Raw genomic sequence first — 21,856 nt, 5'->3', positions numbered from 1 at the left:
GTCATGTAGATTCCAAGCAGGAACACAGCCGCCAGAGAAAACCTTGCAACCCATCTACTGGTGTCTGTAGGCTGCACACCTTCCACTCTGCCTGCGTAAGCAGTAATTTTGATGGAGGAAACGGATCTGAGGAAAACATTTACGAATGAATGACTTATTGAATGAGTGATCTTTGTTTTTAATATTACCTGCTTGTGTGAGAAATGCCTCTTTTGGACAGTCGGGTGCATAGAACTTTGATGGCTTCTGTTGACAAGATATGAATATTAGTTACTTCAGACACTCACATTCATGCAAATACAGTTGAGCAATATGGCAGTATATAGTACGCAGTGAGATGATATAAATTTGTCAACTATCAGACTTTTCTATAGCATTTGTACTGTGGCAACTGTACAGAATATTCGCAACAATACACATAAATTCAAAGAATTACCAAAAAAATATTTATTCTGCTGAGGGTTTCTCAATTGAATTTCCAGAAAATATATTATATTATAATTATCAATATAATAATATAAAATTGCACTGTACATACAGTGATTTTTCCTGTATTGCCCACACTTATGTGTAGCCCTGAAAATATTGGATTTTTATACAAATCACGCATAAACACATACACACAAGGTCTTTTTGCAATCACCTCAAAATTCAGATTGCTTGATATTTGTCCTCACAGTATCCATCACTGACAGTAAAAAGTGAAATGTATAACCTGCTTTATACAGCTTAATTAATAGCTAGTAAATAGCTGCCATGGTTGGAACAATTCTGCTTTTTACTGTGTGTTACTGTGTTTGTATCTGCTACGATTCCTCCAGCAGAGACGAGCACTGGTGATACAGTAAAACCAGCTACTCTTGAGAGACTGAGGCAGTATTAAGGCACCACAAAAAAAACTTTCAGTGTACATAAGCCTTTTTTGATTCTACTGAGGACACCATGCTCACTTTAATGAAGATAAGGAATTCTGGCAATGCAGATCCAAGTTCTCTGTACCAAAAGCCTTGCAGGAGTATGACTTCAAGGTTGCATGCCTTACAGATGCAAATGCAATCCATTGTTTTCCAGTGGTCCATTCCAACAAGGGTAATGTTGAGAACAGATGAAGGACCAATATTTCTGTAATTCAGATGTGTGCTGTGATTATCAGTCTTTATCTGCATGAAGAAAAATTACAAACATATAAGATTATAATGCATTTCATAATTAATGCACACGTTCCACACAAAAATTGAAATAATTGTTCAGTGTGCTGTTCTGAATTCAGATTTGAATATGATGATTCTTCTTAACATCAACCTCTAGTGCTCACCTCTACTGTAAGTAGAAGACAGCTGGTCTGGTATACCAACAACTGCTGAAACTGACACTTCTCTCCATTCACAGCCTCCTTCGCTCTTTGCAACACGTTCACACAGCCATTAAAGAACCTGCACTTTGAGGTCACACCAGCAAAGAGTGTACAGTCTTTTTTGATCCTGAAGGCAACACTCATTTCAGGACATCTAAACAGGAAATAAAAACATCAAACATCACTTCATATCACATCATGTTGCAAATTATCACATATTCTGCTGTTATACACTGTGTCAATCACCCAACTGCTCACCATTTGTAGCGACACACATACTAAACTGCAATTCAAAAAGCAAAAAAATTGTGCAATACTGGGAAAACATCTAACAGTGCAACATGAGAAGTGTAATAACCCAACTGTGAGACTATTATATTGTATATAATTAAAGTAAACTGACTTCGAATTGTAACTAACTCATAAAGGTTCCTCTAGAGATTGTCTAATTGTCTTTTGAGGGGTCTCTCAATGTGGTATTTAGGCCCCCATAATTCAGACTGGTTCCCTGCTGAGGAGATCATTAAATTTCAAGCTAATTGCTGATGAATCTGTGGGAAACCACACTGGGTTATCTATGTCCTTGACAAAACAAGAAAAAGCAAGTTAATGAGCAAGATACAAGTGAAGTAAATTAATAGAGAAAACACTGTAATATACCAAGAATTTACTCACCTCTCACATGTCAGTGTCATTTTTGTTTGCTCATGAATAACAGCCTTTTTATATGATGGATTTGAGCCATGTTTCTCTTCATGATGCACACACTGACTGAGCTCAGTACTCCGGTCCAGTCTGAGCCGTGTGCCAGATGACACCATCCAAGTGAACAGAGTTAAGAAGACAAATGTGACAGTCATCTCAGAGCCTCGCCTTTGGCACAGCCAGAATTCTTGGACGGATGTGTTTTATAGCTTCCTTTCTGATACTCAGGTGTAGGAGGCAACTTAGTGGGCCATCCTCAGAGGTCCATGCAAATTTTTTTTTTTTTTTTTGGCGGAAGACGAAAGACTGAAGGATGTCAGGCATGAAGAATAACCTGACAAGAATACACGTGGGCCCTGTTGCAAAATAACAATCAATCTTATCGGTGTAGAGTGTTTACTAGGGCTGAACTGGTCAAATGTTTTACAGCTGATTCTGAAAAACTGAACTAAATTGTGAATGTGTTATATGATTGTTAATAAACACTGAATAAATTTTAATTAAATCCTGTATTTAACTGTCATGTAGGCCATGTAGTGCATTAACCAAGCATATATGTAATAATTTATGAGGCGGCTGTTGTCACTGAAGTTAATTAGCTACTTTGTTAATTGATTAATTAGCCAGATGCTGAAATTATTGATACACTAACATCTAATCCCATGGGCTGCATTAGTAAGAAACTGGATTATTGAAGAACAACTACATCATGTAATGCTTGTTGCACGTTCTGTCCATACACTGCACTATAGCCCTCCACAATAAACAACAGGCTTTTTTCATGTATACCATCAAGGTATATTACAGTAGTAAAAGCATAGATGTAAATAATGAAAAATTATTCCTTAAACTCAGGAGTTACACCTTTGGTTTGTCTACTATTTCAGGTCAAAATGTTTATTTGTTGGATCACAAACTTATCATTTGTCATTTTAAGTTCCAGATATACAATAAACAGATATGCATGGGGTTCTGTGCACTCGGTGTTTGCATGTTCACACATGTTCACTGGAGCCATATGGTCCATGCAGAAATGATGATGATGAATTCCTGCACCCTTAAGGAAAGAGGTAGATGACAAAATTGACATCATGCTGACCTGATGCCTGTCAGGAATCATGTCTGAATCATGTTTTGTGGGTTTTTATTTTCAGATTTGTGCAGAAAAATATTGCAAATTCACCACAACCTTGAAGAAAGAAGAAAGTTACAAAAAAATCTAGTAGCTTAAGCTTTGTGGGCTATATATATATATATATATATATATATGTGTGTGTACTGTTTTGGACTTCTTATAATAATATACTTGTTATAACATATGTTATGTGCTGTACATGTGTAGTGTTATGACATATAAATGAATATACGATGTTGAGTGAGGCTAATTAATTAAGCAATGCAAAAATCAACTACATATTAATGATTATGTATGTCATGCAACATTATGGAGAACAACTTTTGAAAAGTAGGAACAAGTACTTCAGGAAGAATGGTACAGTAGGTTCCTTTATATGATGGGAAAAAACAGCAGTGACAGTAAGTAATTAATCAACAATAAGACATAAGGAAGAAGAAATTAATTGCAGCAACATAAAATTAACAGTGAAAGTCATGAATGTCTTTTGTTTTTCCCATTATATGCTTTTTGGTATTTTGTTCCGGTCTCAGTAAAATTATATAACATTTGGGGATAAAAATGCAGAAAAGAAGTCCATAACTAGAGGCAAGAATGGCAAATATCTCCACAGCCACCGTGAACTTCCCAGGAGAGCTGACATATGCTGGAATAAAGGCGATCCATACTGCGCAGAAGATCAGCATGCTGAAGGTGATGAATTTAGCTTCATTGAAATTATCCGGTAACTTTCGAGCCAAAAAAGCAAGAACAAAACAGAGGACAGCTAAGAGTCCGATGTACCCTAACACTGCCCAGAACCCCACAGGTGATCCAAGACTGCACTCAAGAATAATTTTCTCTTTGTAGTGGTTCATATTTTTGTATGGAAATGGAGGATTTATTGTCAACCAAATTATGCAGATTGCAACCTGTATGAGAGTGAAACCCAGAACACTGAGCCTCTGTTGTGCAGGCCCAAACCATTTCATCACATTACTACCTGGAAGTGTGGCCCTGAAGGCCATTAACACCACGATTGTTTTCCCCAGAACACAAGAGATGCAGAGGACAAAGGTGATGCCGAACGCTGTGTGTCGCAGCATGCAGGACCACTCAGAGGGCCGGCCGATGAAGGTCAGAGAGCACAGGAAACACAGAGTCAAGGAGAAGAGCAGCAGGAAGCTCAGCTCAGAGTTGTTGGCCCTGACAATAGGAGTTTCCCGGAAGTGAAAGAACACTATTGCTATCATAGTTGTCAAAGTCACCCCCATCAAGCAAAATAATGTTAAAATTAACCCCATTATCTCTGCGTAAGACAGAAATTCAATTTCCTTCAAAATGCATTTATCTCCTCTGGTATTCGGCCAATAATGTATGGGACATTTGAGGCACTCCAAAGAGTCTGTTTTTGAAAGAGACAAAAACATTGATTAGGTCCTAATCAGGGAGACAGAAAACACGTACCAAATACAGTGTAAAATTTCTGTTTTTCTTAATCAAACCTGTAGCGTTGCTGATTTCTCCTTCTCCACATGGTATACAGTCATAACAACAAACAGGTTTTCTTTTCTGCAGGACTTTCTGTTTTCCTGGGGGGCAGCTCTCACTGCACACTGACACAGGCACCTGGTGCATGTACATATATGTGGAGGAGTTGTATGTCACTTTTTTTATTGATATTTAATTTGAACATTATTTAGTAACATTAAATCAAGTTATATAACCCAGCACGTCAGTGGATTATTAAATGTTATGCAGAATAGCATTGTGACTGACAAACCAGAAATGTGAGAACAAAGCAATATGTACCGTATTACTTTCTCCTCCCCACACTATCTTCATGCCGTTCATTATAAACTGACGCTCACTGGGCAAAGTGGCATCAAAAACACCGACTGCTGCGACATGCATGGTCTCTGAGGTTATGTGTTGTAAATTTGTAAGTTCATATCTTGCTGGTGAATCTCCATTCTGATCAAAAGTCACTCTTTCCCCCTGACTTGTTGTGAAGTTCATATTCTGTAAATAATGTAGCACCTGTAGAGAAGAGAAGGGTCTTAAGTACAGCAAGCTCTCTATCTTTGCAATTTTGTGTAATTTCAAATTACATCTGAGTTTTATAGGACATGAATAAATTAATTATTTCAAAACAATAACTCCTTTGTTTTCTTCTTCACCTGCCATGGTTGAATGTGTTTAGTATCAGCACAGCTGCCATTGTAGAAAGGGCCTTTCCCCTCTTCACATGTGGCCAGGTTGTGGAGAGCATGGGCCACGGCATAAACTGATTTGTATACATTATTAGTGAATCTCAGCTCAGAAACATTTGTGAAATATGATTCAACATTCTGCAAGCTCTCGGAGCCGCTGCACGGCTTTTTTTGTGCGTTTGCAGCTTCATCCAGAGCGCAGTCAAACATGTCTTCCCAGAAATCTCTGACAAACAGACTGTCAGGAAACTGTGAGGGGTGGAGCTGTCTCAGGTGCTCCTCCAATCCTGGGATCTTAGCTCGGCTGACGACGAAGCCCAGGGAGCCCAGCAGGATGCTGCGCCCCTCACTGTCAGTCAGAGAGTGATCTGTGATCCAGGCGTCACTGCCAATCCACTGCATTCCTGTGATGTTCTGCTTGTACAACTCAGTTGCCAGCACATTCACTTCTCTGTGGGACATGAAGGCCACAATGACTTTAGAGGTGGAGTACTTCACAGTTTGAACCACTTTTGTCAACTCATGAAGAGGACCTGTTTGCTCAAATGCCTGGTAGTACTCTACGCACACCCCCTCTTCTTGTGCAGCTTGTATAAATGTGGCAATCCCGTTGATACCGTAGTCATTTTTGTTGCTTATTGCCCCCACCCAGGTCCAGCCGAAGTGCTTGACCAGCTTTGCCAGGCCTCTGCTCTGGTGGAGGTCACTGGGAATAGTTCGGAAGAAGGATGGAAACTCTTCTCTGTTGCTGAGGCAAGCACAGGTTGCAAAGTGGCTGAGCTGTGCAAAAGAATTTTAGAAAAATAGAAATTTGTTCACTACACATTAATCATCTTAAAAAATTTCATACAGCACAAAATAAGTTTAAATTATTCATCATTAGACAAGTTAAACAAGAAACTCTTTGAAATCCAAAATTAGAGATATCCAAGATTACCATGACTCAAATAACAGTGATTTACAATACTTTTAAGTGGGTGCTTTCATATTTATTTATGCACATAAAAGTACAATACTTACCACTGGTATCTGGAACCTTCCTATAATCCGAGCAAATCCCATCGTGGGTGCAGAGCCAGAGTGGCCGAGTACAGCCTGTGCAGTGTCAGCCTTTGTACAGTTCCTCTCATCTATGATCTCCCTCTGCCCGTTTGCTAAATCTATAGCAGACTTAATAATGTTTGTCATTCCGCAGGAATTATATATTTTGTAGCCCAGTGTGTGGTTGGGAAGGATCGCAGGATTTTGATTTATTTCCTCAATTGCAAAGATCATGGTCTGGGCAAATTTGAATTCTCTTACATTGATCCTAGAAAAAAAAAAGACATTTTCAAAAATAATTTGATTTGCAAAAAAAAAAAAAAAAGTAGTGAACAAGACAGCATACAACAGAAGAAATCCACACACATACTTACTGCAGGCACGTTGGAGGATCAGGTAGGGTTTGAAAGGTGGGAGCCTTGCCTCTGTATCCTGTGCGAAAGGTGAAAATGCCACCTAAGATGAAGTCTCCAGCGTTGGTCAGCTCAGGTGGTTGTGCCCTCCCCTGCAGCCAGCACACAGGCATCCCCCTCCTAATCAAAAGAACCAGAAGGACCAGCTCGAATAGTGGCATTGCTTCACTCTGCAGGCTGGCCTCTTTAGCTCTGCCTCACCTGGCACTCTTTATACCCTGCCTTGGCCTTTTCAGCCGAGCTCACGTCCATGCCCATGTCCATGGACCTGATGCTTCAGGGTGTAAAGTAAATGATGCAGATGTCCCCAGGGACAGAGAAAAAAAAAGTATGCAATAGACACAACCACAAAATATTTCTTATTTGTCTTATTTTGTCGTTCCATTCCATAGCTTTTTAAAGTATGTTTTCTTTTCTTTGACACAGAGGTCATGTTTTGTCTCCTGTTTGTTTGTGTGTTTGTGACTAAGCAAACCGGGTTCAGATTCTGTATTTTTTTTTTAAAGAATTTATTAACACTGTGAGAGGAATTTTTCAAACATTTTCACTATTTTCTCATAGAAGCTCTGAAATAGCTTAAATGAAAAAAAGAAATCATACATGGACTACATGTATGTATACATGGATCATACTTTTTTCCCTAATTTTCAAATATTGAAAATATGAATTTAGTAGAATGTGTAGCCTTTTGTATGACTGTTTCATAACTTACTGGTGTATCTTTATTGTACAGATTGTATTGGCTATGTGTGTGTGTCATGTGGCAACACCAAAGACAGAGATTTTGATGCAATGCAGTATGTTGCAGTGTTTCCTGTTGCAAATGTTGATGCTGTCTATCATCACTACTAATGATAGATTTACCACCTAGTTAGTTGATCACGGTTTCACTGCATACTGAAAACAATGAAATAAAACAATCAAACAAATGTTATACCACATATTCATTGCTTTGCAGCCAAACAATGCTGTATGCTCCATCGGCAGCTGAACTAGGGAGGTGGAAAGCCTAAAAAATCTAAAATCAACTCATATTTCACTGTACCATTGTATTGCTCTTGTCGATCAACTTGTTCACAAAAAAGGCAACCATAAAATTACATTTGACACTCTGTGATGCAACCGTTTTACGGATTATCTCAAGTGATATCGTTATCGGGCAAAAATAAATTTAATTTGGATTTAAAACAGATAAAATAGCATTTCAATGGCTGAATGTTACTTCCTGGCGTCATGCAGGCCTGGTATACTGCAACTGCACAATAAGAATAAAGAGATTTTCTGCTGTAATACAATTAAAAATTCAGACTGATAAGTCGTAGTATTGGTCAGAAACGTTTGGACCCTATGCCCTTATGGACAGCAGCTAGATGTTGATAAACACAAAGGGACATTGGGCAGGAGATTTAGGCCCTTTGTGGTCTCCCAGGGCTCTCTAACTGAAGAGTAAGTAATCCAAAACATGATCAGTAGCAACATGTAATTTTATTTTATCATTGTAACTAAAACATATTGTTTAGATTGCTGGTAGGCCCAACAATGGCAATGCACAGCAAAGATGATGTCAGGGCTAAAAGACAAAAAATAACAAGGAAGGACGTGGCAGAGAGATCAAAACAAACCCTTAATTGACTTAGAATATAACATTTACATGTTGTGACAAAGGTGTTCATTAATATAGATCCTCGAGGCTATATGCCACCTGTTGTTCTTGTTGTGTAAAAGGATGAGGCAATCTCCAGTTTTTAATCTCTTGTGTCTCCCTGCTGCAGCTTTCCCACAAGAGTCAAGCCACTGGGTAATGAAGCCATGCTCACAACAGATGGGGTCTTATTTATCTTCCCATGTTTTTCTTCCATGTTGTTTTAGTGTATGTACATGTGTCACCTTTATTTCTGTTGGATTGCATCATTGTATATTTGAACTTTGAGTATCAGTGTCTGTGCAAATATGTTTTTTAAATACATGTCTGGGAAGTTCTGGGGTCATGTTGCAGGCCGCATGCTTAATTGAACCTTATCAGAATCACACTTTAGTAGTGTTGTCATAAAGTTTCTCGCTTACACAGTTCTTACACAGTTCTTCTTTACAGGGAAGTGGCATTAGATTATGGTACATCTTGCACTCTAACCACTGCCTGACATGTTCTGCACAGTGGCCACCTTTTCATCCTTGTATTCCTGACCTCATTTTAACCCCAGCCTGGCCTGTAAAGCTGCAAAATTCCTCTCGGGACTAAAGCCACTCTTTTTCTTCTACCATAAACTACATAGTATCTTATGAATGCATGCCCCCTTAACATCCCCCTTATCCGCTATTGTTGCATTTTAACTTTCAATATTTGCTGGAGACACTGGTTCAAGAAAATGTTAATGAAGCTGAGCCAAAGATGTAAAAAAACAATGGCAGCCATACTATATCAGCAATGTTTGGATGATTTTCATTATTTTCGTCATACATCCTGCATGACAGATCTGGACAAATATGAGGGGCAAAGACAGTGAATTTATCCACATCCACATCTTCTACAGTGCATTCACACAAAGAGCTCCTACGGACAGGAGAAATGGTTGTAGGGACTAATATGTCTTTCAATGTACTTATGGAAATGTGAGTACTGCATTAAGATTCAGTAAAACATTAAACTATCCATTAATCTGATTACATCTAATTACAAAAGTGAGAGTAAGAAATTGGGATACTTTAAATTACAGCAGATATACCTTTCAGCTGTAATTAATTAATTGAAACAGGGGTGAAGAAGTTTTGTAAGTGAAGTTTGCATACCGTGTCCTTAACCCTTGTACGGTCTATCTATCTATCTATCTATCTATCTATCTATCTAGCGATCTAGCGATCTAGCTATCTCGCTAATACAGTTAAACTGAATTCCAATGTCCAAAGTAGGATATGGCAGTAGGCAACTATCTTAGAGAAATGAAATAAAGGCCTATTCCATAGTCCAAATCACATCTAGCATGCTTTGGCTCCTATATATATTATATGTCTCATATTACTCATCGTAGAGGCAGTAATAGTAATAGTTCTGGTTGGTACTGCACCAGTAAGTTATTTAATTGGAGAACCAAAATTATATTCGAAGCAAGCTGTAATCTTTCATCTAAGAGCATAAACTTTCTGTTGAACTTCTTATATCTCTCTGTCATTAAAAATACTATGTAAAAGAACTACATCATCAGTTGTAATGCAACAGTACATAAAACATTTAAGCGCCCTTATAATAACAAAATTGCTTTGAGACTCCAGTCAGCTCTGTGAACAGAACTACACACTTCTTTTCGTATACTACCTTGCTAATTTGGTGCAACTATTACGAAATGTTGTGTTGCTGTTGGTGCCAGTAGTTTATCAATGTTGGGGGCTTATTTCATGAAGTATGGAAATATTCTTAATATTCTTTACTTATTTGTCATTTTGTCAGATGCTGTACATATAGACAACGTTCTTTTAAGTTTTTTTTTTACTATTTTAGTTGTGGAGGACAGTTTTTTTTCTGAATAAATGTGTAAAAAATAACACTCGACAGACTTGAATGTAGTTGAAGATGTATTTATTGAAACAAATTCAGATGCAGTAAGAAACACTATGTCCACATTACATTTTGGTTGCAAAAAAAAAAAAAACACTGCAGCAACAGACGCAAAACACACAGAAGTGATTTGAACAATGGTTAATGATGTATGTCATGATAAGTTGTCTTTCCCATTATGTGCTTTTTAGTGTTCTGCTCCGGCCGAAACAAAATGATATAACATTTTGGTAGAAAAATGCAGAGAAGTAGCCCATAACTGGAGGCCAGAATAGCGAATATCTCCACAGCTACAGTGAACTTTCCAGGAGAGCTGACGTACGCTGGGATAAAGGCGATCCATACTGCGCAGAATATCAACATGCTGAAGGTGATAAATTTGGCTTCATTGAAATTGTCAGGCAGTTTCCGAGCCAGAAAAGCAAGAATGAAGCATAACATGGCCAGAAGTCCTATGTATCCAAGTACAGCCCAAAAGCCTACAGCTGAGCCCAGAGCACACTCCAAGATGATTTTGTCGTTAAATTGCAACAAATTTTTGGAAGGAAAAGGAGGGTTGATTGTCAGCCAAAGAACGCAAGTTAAAACTTGTATAAGAGTGAAAGCCAGAACGCTGAGTCTCTGCTGTGCCGGCCCAAACCATTTCATCACATTACTACCTGGAAGTGTGGCCCTGAAGGCCATTAACACCACGATTGTTTTCCCCAGAACACAAGAGATGCAGAGGACAAAGGTGATGCCGAATGCTGTGTGTCGCAGCATGCAGGACCACTCAGAGGGCCGGCCGATGAAGGTCAGAGAGCACAGGAAACACAGAGTCAAGGAGAAGAGCAGCAGGAAGCTCAGCTCAGAGTTGTTGGCTCGTACCAGTGGGGTTTCTCTGTGGCAGTAGAAGACTAGTGTTGTGATCATTGTGAGAAAAACTCCCAGTAGAGAAAATAAGACTAACAATGTTCCCAGGATTTCATCATATGCCAAAAATTCGATTGCTTTGGGGATGCAGGCATCTTTCTGCTCATTGGACCAGTACATTGGTGGGCATTTCATACAATGTATTGAATCTGCAAGATAAAAATAAATTAAATAAATGTGCAGTTAAATCAATGTTTTGGTTTCGGAAGTCAGCATTGATAAAATTGGATGTCTGGTTTTCTGTTTTATTTACCTCATGTCATGATGTGTAACATATACTATTGCATTTCAAGCAAAATGAAATACTGCTCCATTGTTTATTTACCTGTTAAATTACTGATCTCGCCTGCTGGGCAGGGTATGCAATCATAACAGCAGATGGGTTTTCCTTTCTGCAGCACTTTACGAGTTCCTGGGAGACAGCTGTCACTGCACACTGACACAGGCATCTCCTATGCACATAAACACAATTCATAAACACAGTTTTTCTGCAATCAAGATGTGTGGTTGAATAGACATAAAAAACCCCCACCATATCGAGATTTTTTAAGCAATTTTCAGTAAATCTGAGAACAGTCCAAACTGTACTCTCTATTTTACCTCTGTCAGCCCATTTCTCCAGACAATTTGGATGTTATTCATGACAAACTGCTGACTCTCTGGAAGAGAGGCATCATAAATGCCAACTGTCACTCCTTCCATGGTTCCTTTATTTGTCATTTGTAAATTAACAAGTTCATATCTTGCTGGTGAGTCTCCATTGCTGTCAAAATAGACTCGTTCCCCTTCTTCAGTGGTAAAATTCACAGTGTTCAGAAAGTGCAAGACCTAATAAAGAAATTACAGGGATTAAATCAAATTAAATGATGATGATTCATGCTGTTATCACTCTGTCAAACTTCCCTGCCTCCTTACCTGCCATGGTTGGATGTTTTTGGTATCAGCACAGCTGCCATTAGAAAAGAGCCCTTTGCCCTCTACACATTTAACCAGGTTGTCAAGAGCATGAGCCACTGCGTAAACTGACTTGTATACATTATTAGTGAATCTCAGCTCAGACACATCAGTGAACTGTGATTCAACATTCTGCAGGCTCTCAGAGCCGTTGCATGGCTTTCTTTGTTTGTTTGCAGCTTTGTTCAGAGTGCAGTCAAACATGTCTTCCCAGAAATCTCTGACAAACAGACTGTCAGGGAACTGTGAGGGGTGGAGCTGTCTCAGGTGCTCCTCCAGCCCTGGGATTTTAGCTTTGCTGACAGTGAAGCCGAGTGAGCCAAGCAGGATGCTGTGTCCCTCACTGTCAGTCAGAGAGTGATCTGTGATCCAGGCGTCACTGCCAACCAACTGCAGTCCTGCAATGTTCTGTTTATACAGTTCTTTTGCCAACAACTTAATTTCTCTGTGAGACATAAAAGCCATAACCACTTTGGCAGTGGCATGCTTAATGATCTCTATTATTCTCAGCAGGCTATCAGGGGGATCTGATGATGAAAATGCTTCAGAATACTCAATGCACACTCCATATTCTTGTGCTGCCTGTATAAATGCAGCTATGCCATTGAGGCCATATTCATTGTGCACAGCTATAGCCCCAATCCAGGTCCAACCAAAGTGCTTGACCAGCTTTGCCAGTGCTCTGCTCTGGTAGTAGTCACTGGGAATAGTTCTGAAAAAAGTAGGATACTCTTTCCTGTTGCTCAGACAGGCACATGTGGCAAAATGGCTGATCTGCAGTGAAAAATACAAACATTTTAATGGCACTGAAAGAGTGGTATCACTGCATAATCATAAAATCTATATAGATTCAGCCTTCAGTTATCATTTTGCAGAACACTGTAACAAACTGTAAATATTTTCAACAGCACATTGTTACATTAGACTTAATTAAATAAAATTAAACTTCAATTACTTTGCTTCTTTTACTTACCACAGGTATCTGAAACCTTCCAACAACTTGTGCAAATGCAATAGTTGGTCTTGATCCTGAATGTCCCAAGATAGCTTGCACTGTTTCAGTTTTAGAGCAATTGCCGTCAGTGACTTCTCCCTCTAGTCCACTCACCAGAGACAATGCAGCTCTCAGTATGTCCATAGTTCCACAGTTATCATAGATCTTGTAGCCAAGTTTAAAATGTGGGAGCAAATGAGGATTTTTGTTGATCTCATTTATAGCAAAAATCATTGCTTGAGCAAATTTGAATTCTCTAAAATTGAAGCTGGGGTGATGAAAGATAGGATGACAAAATAAATCTTTATATTTCTCTTTCAAATACAGTAAAAAAATTGAGCATGGACCATTTAAAATACATTGACCTAATAATACATACTTCTTGCATTTTCGTACTTCTGGAATTTTCTGAAATGTGTTAATTACATAATCCTGCCCTGTGCGAAATGAAAAGATGCCTCCAATAAAAAGGTCGCCATCTTTGGCCAGCTCAGCTGGTTGTCCTGAGCCTTGCAGTCGGCACACAGAGTTTCCCTTCTCAATCAGCAGAACCAAGAGGATCAGCTTCAACAATGGCATAGCTCTGCTCCTCTCTTCATGCCGGGCGAAACAGCTCTACAGCCCATTGCAGGGATTTATACACATTCAACAACGTGGGGGAAGTTGTCATGGTTGAACTTCAGCCTCAGGAGACTAGAGGAAGCCAAACAAGTCAAGCCACAGATGTTTTTTTTTTTTTTTTTTTTTTCTGTGAAACTGAATTTATTGTTTGATTGCAGTTTCATGAACTACATTAATGGTTGTGAAATCAGAAAGCAAATTGGTATTAGGCTTATGCATTTATTGCACACACACACATATATATATATATGCATATATACATAAAGTGCAACTCTTAAAAAAAAATAAAGATGCCTAGTTGATTTTTCAGAATGATTTTGCTGCCGCCTTCCACATCATACTCTTCTTTGTGTTCTTCTCTGGTTTCAGTAGGATTATATAACATTTTGGAATAAAAATACAAATCAGCAGTCCAAAACTTGAAGCCAGAATAGCAAATATCTCCACAGCAACACTGAACTTCCCAGGAGAGCTGACATATGCTGGAATAAAAGAGATCCAAACTGCACAGAATATCAACATGCTAAAGGTGATAAATTTGGCTTCATTGAAATTGTCAGGCAGTTTCCGAGCCAGAAAAGCAAGAATAAAACATAACACGGCCAGAAGTCCAATGTACCCAAGTACAGCCCAAAAGCCTACAGCTGAGCCCAGAGCACACTCCAAGATGATTTTGTCCTTAAATTCCTTAAAATTCTTAAATGGAAAAGGAGGAGAAATTGTCAACCAGAGGACACATATGACAATTTGTATAAGAGTGAAACCCAGAACACTGAGTTTCTGCTGTGCAGGCCCAAACCATTTCATCACATTACTACCTGGAAGTGTGGCCCTGAAGGCCATTAACACCACAATTGTTTTCCCCAGAACACAAGAGATGCAGAGGACAAAGGTGATGCCGAATGCTGTGTGTCGCAGCATGCAGGACCACTCAGAGGGCCGGCCGATGAAGGTCAAAGAGCACAGGAAACACAGAACCAGGGAGAAGAGCAGCAGGAAGCTCAGCTCAGAGTTGTTGGCCCTGACAATAGGAGTCTGCCTGTATCTGAAGAAAATGAACGCCACAACAGCAGTCATAAATGTTCCAGAGAGGGAGGCTGCAGTGAGCAGTGCTCCCATAATCTCTTCATATGACAGAAACTCTGCCTCCTTCTTTACACAGGCATCTCTTCTCTCATTTGACCAGAACTCAGGGTCACATCTCACACATGTGATGGAATCTGAAAAATATTAAGGCAGGTGTTAGACTTATTCACTGCATTTGTCTTCTTTTGTCTCCATGTTGCATCTTTTCTATGCCGACAAGACAGACAATACATGATTATCACATGATAAATGTGGAACCTTATGACATGGTATCATGTATCCTTTAGAAAGGATGTTGCAGAAGGGCTGGATAGACTAGATAAATCAGGGCTCCCAGGAAAACTGAGGTTGTGGTGTTTGCAGTTTGGCTTTTATCCTAGGTTAATGTGGCCAATGTCAGTATATGAAGTCCCATTATCTGTAGCAGAGAGAATGGAAAGGCTGGTTAGCTCTTATGTTAGAAAATGGTTGGGTGCTCCCAGGTCCTTAAGCGATGTAGCTTTGTATGGGAAAGGAATGCTTCAGCTGCCAGTATCCAGTCTAACAGGTTTAACAGAGGAGTTTAAATGCACTAAGGTTAGGACAGAACTGTTGTTATCTGGTAGTAAGGACCTGTTAGTTAGCAATGTGGTTCCGAATCCTACTAGGGGGAGGAAATGGAACCCAAGAGCGGCAGTGCAGGAGGCAGAGGCAGCTTAGGCATGCAGAAATAGTAGGAAATGTTCAATTTGGCCGGGGAGGCTTGGGGCTTGGCCCAGGCAAACCAGTGTGGAACAAAGCAGGTCTAAAGGAGAAAAGAAAGCTTGTAGTGGAACAGGTGCGTAGGCAGGAGGAGTTGTTAAGGGGGCAAAAGCAGTTGGTCAGGCCAAACAGGGACAATGGTTGAATTGGGAAGGTGTTGAGAAGAGGAAACTTAGTTGGAGGGACCTGTGGAATATGGAGGATAGGGGCGACATACGATGTGTTGCCAACCCCGCAGAACCTAAGACTCTGGGTACAGGGCGACCAATCGTGCCCACTCTGCTCAGGTACAGCAAGTTTAAAGCACATTTTGTCAGGTTGTAGAATTATCTTATCACAAGGCCGGTATACATGGCGGCATAATCAGGTGCTGAGAAGCTTAGCCGCAGGCATTGAAGAGAGAAGGAAGAAGGTGAATTCTGGAAGTTCTAGAAAGGAGAGGTTAGGTGTGCAGTTTGTTCGAGAGGGGGAGGAAAATAGAGCTGCTAAGTCAGGGAGAAGGCAGGTAGGTGGCTGCCTGGTAGGGGCTGATGATTGGCAAATGCAGGTCGACTTGGGAGGAAAGCTAGTTGTGCCCCAGGAAATAGTTTATAGTAATCTGAGGCACATTTTTTATGGTCCATGAGTAAAAAGACTGTGTATTTTATTGAGTTAACAGTCCCTTGGGAAAATTCAGTGGAGGCAGCTTATGAAAGGAAGAAGACTAAGTATGCAGATTTAAAGACAGAATCTGAGCAGAGGGGATGGAAGACCAGGGTTTGCCCAGTGGAAGTGGGGTGTAGAGATTTTGTTGCAGGGTCAGCTGTTTCACTGTTGAAGGAGCTGGGAGTGCAGGGGCAAAATTTAAGGAAGACAGTGAGGGAGATGTCAGATGAGGCTGCTAGGTCTAGTCAGTGGATATGGACTAGGAGAAATATCAGTAGTTGGCTGGGGGGTGAAATAAAGGCAGTGAGGGAGTAGGGGGAGGCAGAGGACATGCATGCCTAATCCGGGAGGAGAAGAGGTTAAAGTATGAACAAGAAACCTCTCCTCTGCTCTGCCATCTTCTCTCTCCCAATAGGAAGAGATCCAGGAAGAGGAAGTGTAGATAAGGTGGGGGTGTGGCCAGCTAGAGTCTCTCTTTGGGACCATGTGGCCTGTTCATGTGAGTTTATGTTGTAAGATACAGAGTTGGCTTGTTTTTTTTTTTTTTTTGTTTTTTTTTATTGGTTGTTTTCCTGTTTTGTTTGCTTCTTGAAGGAAATGTTAGGGTTTGTTGCTTCTTCAAGGAAATGTTAGAAGAGGCTGTTAAATCTAGTCTGTGGATTCGGCCTCCACCTTCAGCACCCCTACCCCCTACCCGAACAAGGGTTTGTATCCAATCCCTACTTTCATCTTTGATTCTACCTCTTTACTTTCTATCCCCTACCCGAACCAGGGTTTGCATGCCCACACCCCGCTTTTATTGATGCTGTTGGTGAGAGGCAGGTGTAGATGATGGTAGTGCGGCACTTCGCAGTTACATGTGGCATCTAGGCCTGTGGTAGAATTGTAGCAGTTAACCCTATAATGCCTGACCCAAGAAATAATGGACAGAAAATTCTATTTTTTTGAATTTGAAGACTTTATTTGGCCCTTTAACAATTTAAAATTGTTTTTTTTAAATAGCAAATATGTTTTTTTTGTTTGTATCGTTTTTAGCAAAGTTTTTACCATATAGTAAATTAAAACGTTTCAGAAATGCATGTATCAAATATGATATCCACGGCATTATAGGATTAGCAATAGCTAAAGCGGTGGTAGTATGATAGTATCTTAGCAGTTAGAATTGGCATCTCGCAGTTAACATTAACTGCTCTTCTTAGCAGTTAGCATTTAGCTTAGCAGTTAGCATTAGCATTAGCTAAATGGTAGCATTGGTACTGTATTGTCTTCTGCTGTTCTTCTTAGCAGTTAGCATTAGCATTAGCTAAATGGTAGCATCGGTACTGGCCACTACCTGGAGCATCTCCTAACCAGGCCTGGGTCAATTGAACGTGGCAGTGCTGTTTGGATTGTGTAGGAGCAGTGTGAACTGGCACTAGGGGGGGTGACTCTGGGATGCCGGAGTTCACCGTCTAGCCTCCTGGAGGTGTCGTGGGACTAAGTAGGCAAAATACCGGTTTCCGAAGGGAGGTTTCCACCTGATGACCCCCAGAGGCGTATTAGGAATCACTGCTCTTTGACATGTACAGAGACAGATTAGGGGTCCAAGGTTCTTCACTGAGAATGAATCCTCTTTTTGAGCACAGGTATCTTGTGTTGAAATTAACTTGAATGATCTGGGTCTTGTAAGCATGAGATAGAGAGCAAAGAGTTGTTATTCATTATTTCTCATTCATTTTCTTTATTTCTTAATAACTAAGTGTTACACATTTTGTATCTGGAAAGATATCATGATGTTTTTAAATGTCAATTTTCACTTCTGCAGCACAAACACAATTTTGTGCAGTTTCAAAAAAACAGATGGTAAACCTCTGCAGATAAGACTGAAAGCATTTTGCATGCCAACGTTGGGAACCGGTTGAATAGGTTTGGTTAGACATTAATTATAGATTTCGAATATTGTTTTAATGGTAATAATACAATTATAATAGGAATTAATAATTACTGGGCACCATCCTGGGACCAAAACTGAACTGTGGATGAAGGTTTACGAGGGGTATTCACTTTAAATGTCAACATTTGAGGACTATTCTCGATTTCTCAGGCTTACAGTAAAGGTTTGAATCTGAGAACTGACCGTCACAACCAGCTGTTATCACAATGCATATAAACAAATAATCACAGACAACTGGTCCTTAATAGGACAATAAAGCTGTCCTATTGAGCTGAGTCATGCTACCATGTGATCTGTGGATTTAAGGTGGATGCAAGACAAGGCACATGGATGTCTGTGTGTGGGGGTTAGTAAAGGAGAGAAAGGAAAAGGCACTCAAATGAGGAGATCCTAACCACCGTGGAAAGACACAATAACACAATAACACAATAACTGTGTATCTCCTCCTGTTCCTCCTGTTCAGTGAGAGTAGGTTTGCAGTGTGGCCAGAGATAGCAGACTCAGCACTGGTTTGATCACACAGACTGGGATCACTAGGAGGCAGCCATCAAGGCTGTGCTCCCTCCAGACTACCATTCCCTTACACGCTTCCCCACTAACAGAATTAAAAATATCTGATCTATTGATTTTTGGTTTTCATAAAAGATGACATAATTACTGTAATATCCATGCCTTTGAAATCAGTTTGTAAAATTATGCCATTCTTAACACTGGCAGGTGAACATGACAACTTTTAGATTTTTGTTTTCTCTTGCATTTAATGTTACTGCACCTGTGATGTTGCTAATATCTCCTTCTGCACATCTTAAACAGTCATAGCAGCAGACCGGCTTTCCTTTCTGCAGAACCTTGCGAGTTCCTGGTGGACATTTCTCACTGCAAAGGGACAGAGGCACCTGCATGAACAAAATGAAAAACGTATGAGGATTTACTTTTGCAAAGTTTTGTCTCTGTAACAATCTATTGTAAATTTTCATGCTTCAACACAATCAACACAACAACTAATAACTTGGACAAGTATAACAGTTCTAATAGATTTTCTATAAAATTACAGCGATCACATGGCAGCTTACCTGTTGCGAGTTCTGTGCCCAAATAATAGACTTGTCTTGCAGATTTAGCTGTTTGTCTGCAGGTAAAGATGCATCATGAAGACCAACTGTGACGAAGTCCACAATGCCATTTTCTGTTGGCTGCCAGTTTATAATTTCATACTTTGCTGTTGGGTCTCCATTCTCATTGAAGTAAACCTCATCGCCTCCCTTTGTTTTGAACTGAATCTTCCTTATGTGTTGTAAAATCTATGATGATATGCATCAAGCTAGATCATTGTCTGACAAACCTTTTTCAGATGTATTATCACAACAGCATAATATACTGGTTGTAACAATTTACTTTTCAAACTTTATACCATTTTTATTTATTTATCTATTTATTTTGGTTAATGTGACTTAATGTAAAAATTTATAATTCAATACTCTGCTGGTCAGCTCACCGTGAATGAATCCAGCTGCACCTTGTGACATGTTTGATCACAGCCGAGGATACGATGAAGTGCATGGGCCACAGCATACACTCCTTTATACACATTGTAAAAGATAGGCATGAGTGACATATCAGTGAAGCTGTTTTGTACTCCAGTCAGATCTTCATGTCCAGTACATTCACTCTGATTCCCTGCTGATGACTCTGACTGCTTGAACTGACAATGAAATAATGTCTCCCAAAACTCTGTAAACAATTCGTTACTGGATGTATTGAGCGGCTTCACATCCAAAATGAACTCTCTCATGCCACTGACATGTGCTTTGGGGATGGACAGGCCTATGGCACCATCCAGAATGTGATGTCTATCCATGGCTGCAGTTTGGGAATCTAAGATCCAGCCTTCACTGCCTACCCACTGATACCCAGTCAAGTTGTGGTGAGACAATGCATGTATCAGCACATCCATATCCATGTGGGAGAGAAAAGCAACAATCACCCTGGAAGTGGAAGCCTGAATAATGTCAACTATCTTTTTAATTTTGTCTGGTGGATCTGTTCTAAAGAAAGACACAGAGTACTCCAGACAGATGCCAAGCTGCTGGGCTGTTTCTGTGAATGTGGCCATGCCATTATTGCCGTAGTCATCATTTGTTCTAATGGCTCCAACCCAAGTCCATCCAAAGTGCTTGACCAACTGGGCCAGGGTTCTGCTCTGGCAGTAGTCACTGGGTATTGTTCTGAGGAAGGATGGGTACTTGGTTTTATCACTGAGACAAGCACAAGTAGCAAAGTGGCTGATCTAAAAGAAAAAAAAAAAGAAATTGAATCCTGGGATAAAGATGTAAATATACAACATTTGCACAGAGCACTGCAATTACTTTGACCCTTTGTGATATAACCAGCTGGAATAACTACAGAGTAATACGTTTTCAGACATTTAATTTAATTTTCATCAATCTTACCCACCAGTGGGATATGAAAGGGTCCGATGACAGTAGCTATAGCCATGCAAGGAGACGAAGAGGTTTCTCCCAGAATGGCCTGTACTTGGGCAGGTCTGGCACATGGTGTCTTGAATGGCGTAGATACAACTTCATTACCATTAGCCAAAGCCAGTGCCACTTGTACTCCTCTAGAAATGGACCCACAGGCATCATAGATCTTATAGCCCAGAGAGATGTCAGGCAGTAGGTCAGTGCTGTTATTAATCTCCTCTATAGCAAAGAGCATAGCCTGAGCAAACTGGAACCCTCTGAAATTCAAACTTGATGTGGACAGACACAAACAGATGAAATTGCAAACACTTTGTACTTAAAGAAGAAACAATATAATTGTAATTGAAAGCATTTGATGGTCTTAATATAAACAGCATGTTTTTTCTGATTTTAATACTTAGTTTGATTACCTTTCTTACCTCTCTTGTATCCATGCTCACTTCCTCTTTCATATTTTACATTCATATAGATTTCTAGCATATACTTTACCTTGCACATTGCAGTGGCAGTGGTTTGTGCATGTCGGTATCCTGTCTGTCTTTCCACCTGCTGTGGAAAGAGAAGATTCCCCCCAATATAATGTCTCCATCCTTAGATAGCTGGGGGCTCTCAGGATCCCCTCTCCGCCTGCACACCAGCTCCTCAGCCTGAGAGAAAGACACCACCAACAACAGCTGTAAGAGTGCCCAACCCTGCTCTGGCCACCTCTGTGTGGAAGTCATACTGTTTGAGAGAGCTAAACCACTGGGTGGCATCACATGTACTTTAATGTAAATGATAAGCTGGCACTGGCGTTTATACATTTTGCAGCACCGTAAAATATAATAATAGAACAATGATGTTCGATCTCTATGGACCTACACGGTGGACAAGAGGAGGGATGTACGCAAACAGGAAAAGAGTTTTGAGTCTTGGTCGATTTTTTATACCGTAACCCCCAAACTGGGACACGAATGCATACAGTTCGTTCCTGCAGGTGCACACATATGCATTTTACACAAACTATAGGGGTTTTCATCAGGATGAGGGACGGCTATTTTCATGCTGTCATGAATGGACCATTTTCTTTGCCAAGTACTTTTCAAAGGAAGGAGCAA

The 21,856-nt window shown here is 40.0% G+C and overlaps 3 protein-coding genes across 3 annotated transcripts; all 3 read right to left on the bottom strand.

The window, feature by feature from the left end:
• Positions 1-3,655: 3,655 nt before the first annotated feature.
• LOC121609231 (extracellular calcium-sensing receptor-like) lies at positions 3,656-6,924 on the bottom strand. Its single transcript, XM_041940812.1, has 6 exons — positions 6,802-6,924; positions 6,407-6,695; positions 5,354-6,166; positions 4,986-5,213; positions 4,679-4,802; positions 3,656-4,578 (listed from the first exon to the last, which is right to left on the bottom strand). The coding sequence occupies exons 2-6, from the start codon at positions 6,659-6,661 to the stop codon at positions 3,656-3,658; spliced, it is 2,343 nt and encodes a 780-aa protein (XP_041796746.1). The 5' UTR covers positions 6,662-6,695; positions 6,802-6,924.
• A 3,607-nt stretch (positions 6,925-10,531) lies between these two features.
• On the bottom strand, positions 10,532-13,778 carry LOC121608711 (extracellular calcium-sensing receptor-like). Its single transcript, XM_041940011.1, has 6 exons — positions 13,630-13,778; positions 13,230-13,518; positions 12,218-13,030; positions 11,903-12,130; positions 11,628-11,751; positions 10,532-11,451 (listed from the first exon to the last, which is right to left on the bottom strand). The coding sequence occupies exons 2-6, from the start codon at positions 13,482-13,484 to the stop codon at positions 10,532-10,534; spliced, it is 2,340 nt and encodes a 779-aa protein (XP_041795945.1). The 5' UTR covers positions 13,485-13,518; positions 13,630-13,778.
• Positions 13,779-14,177: 399 nt separating this feature from the next.
• LOC121608705 (extracellular calcium-sensing receptor-like) lies at positions 14,178-21,409 on the bottom strand. Its single transcript, XM_041939998.1, has 6 exons — positions 21,249-21,409; positions 20,731-21,028; positions 19,793-20,563; positions 19,350-19,577; positions 19,049-19,172; positions 14,178-15,091 (listed from the first exon to the last, which is right to left on the bottom strand). The coding sequence occupies exons 1-6, from the start codon at positions 21,278-21,280 to the stop codon at positions 14,178-14,180; spliced, it is 2,367 nt and encodes a 788-aa protein (XP_041795932.1). The 5' UTR covers positions 21,281-21,409.
• Positions 21,410-21,856: the final 447 nt, after the last annotated feature.

The sequence above is a fragment of the Chelmon rostratus genome, chromosome 7, assembly GCF_017976325.1.
Source record: "Chelmon rostratus isolate fCheRos1 chromosome 7, fCheRos1.pri, whole genome shotgun sequence".
NCBI classification, from domain to species: Eukaryota; Metazoa; Chordata; class Actinopteri; order Chaetodontiformes; family Chaetodontidae; genus Chelmon; species Chelmon rostratus.
This window is presented reverse-complemented; position numbering and strand designations above follow the sequence as displayed.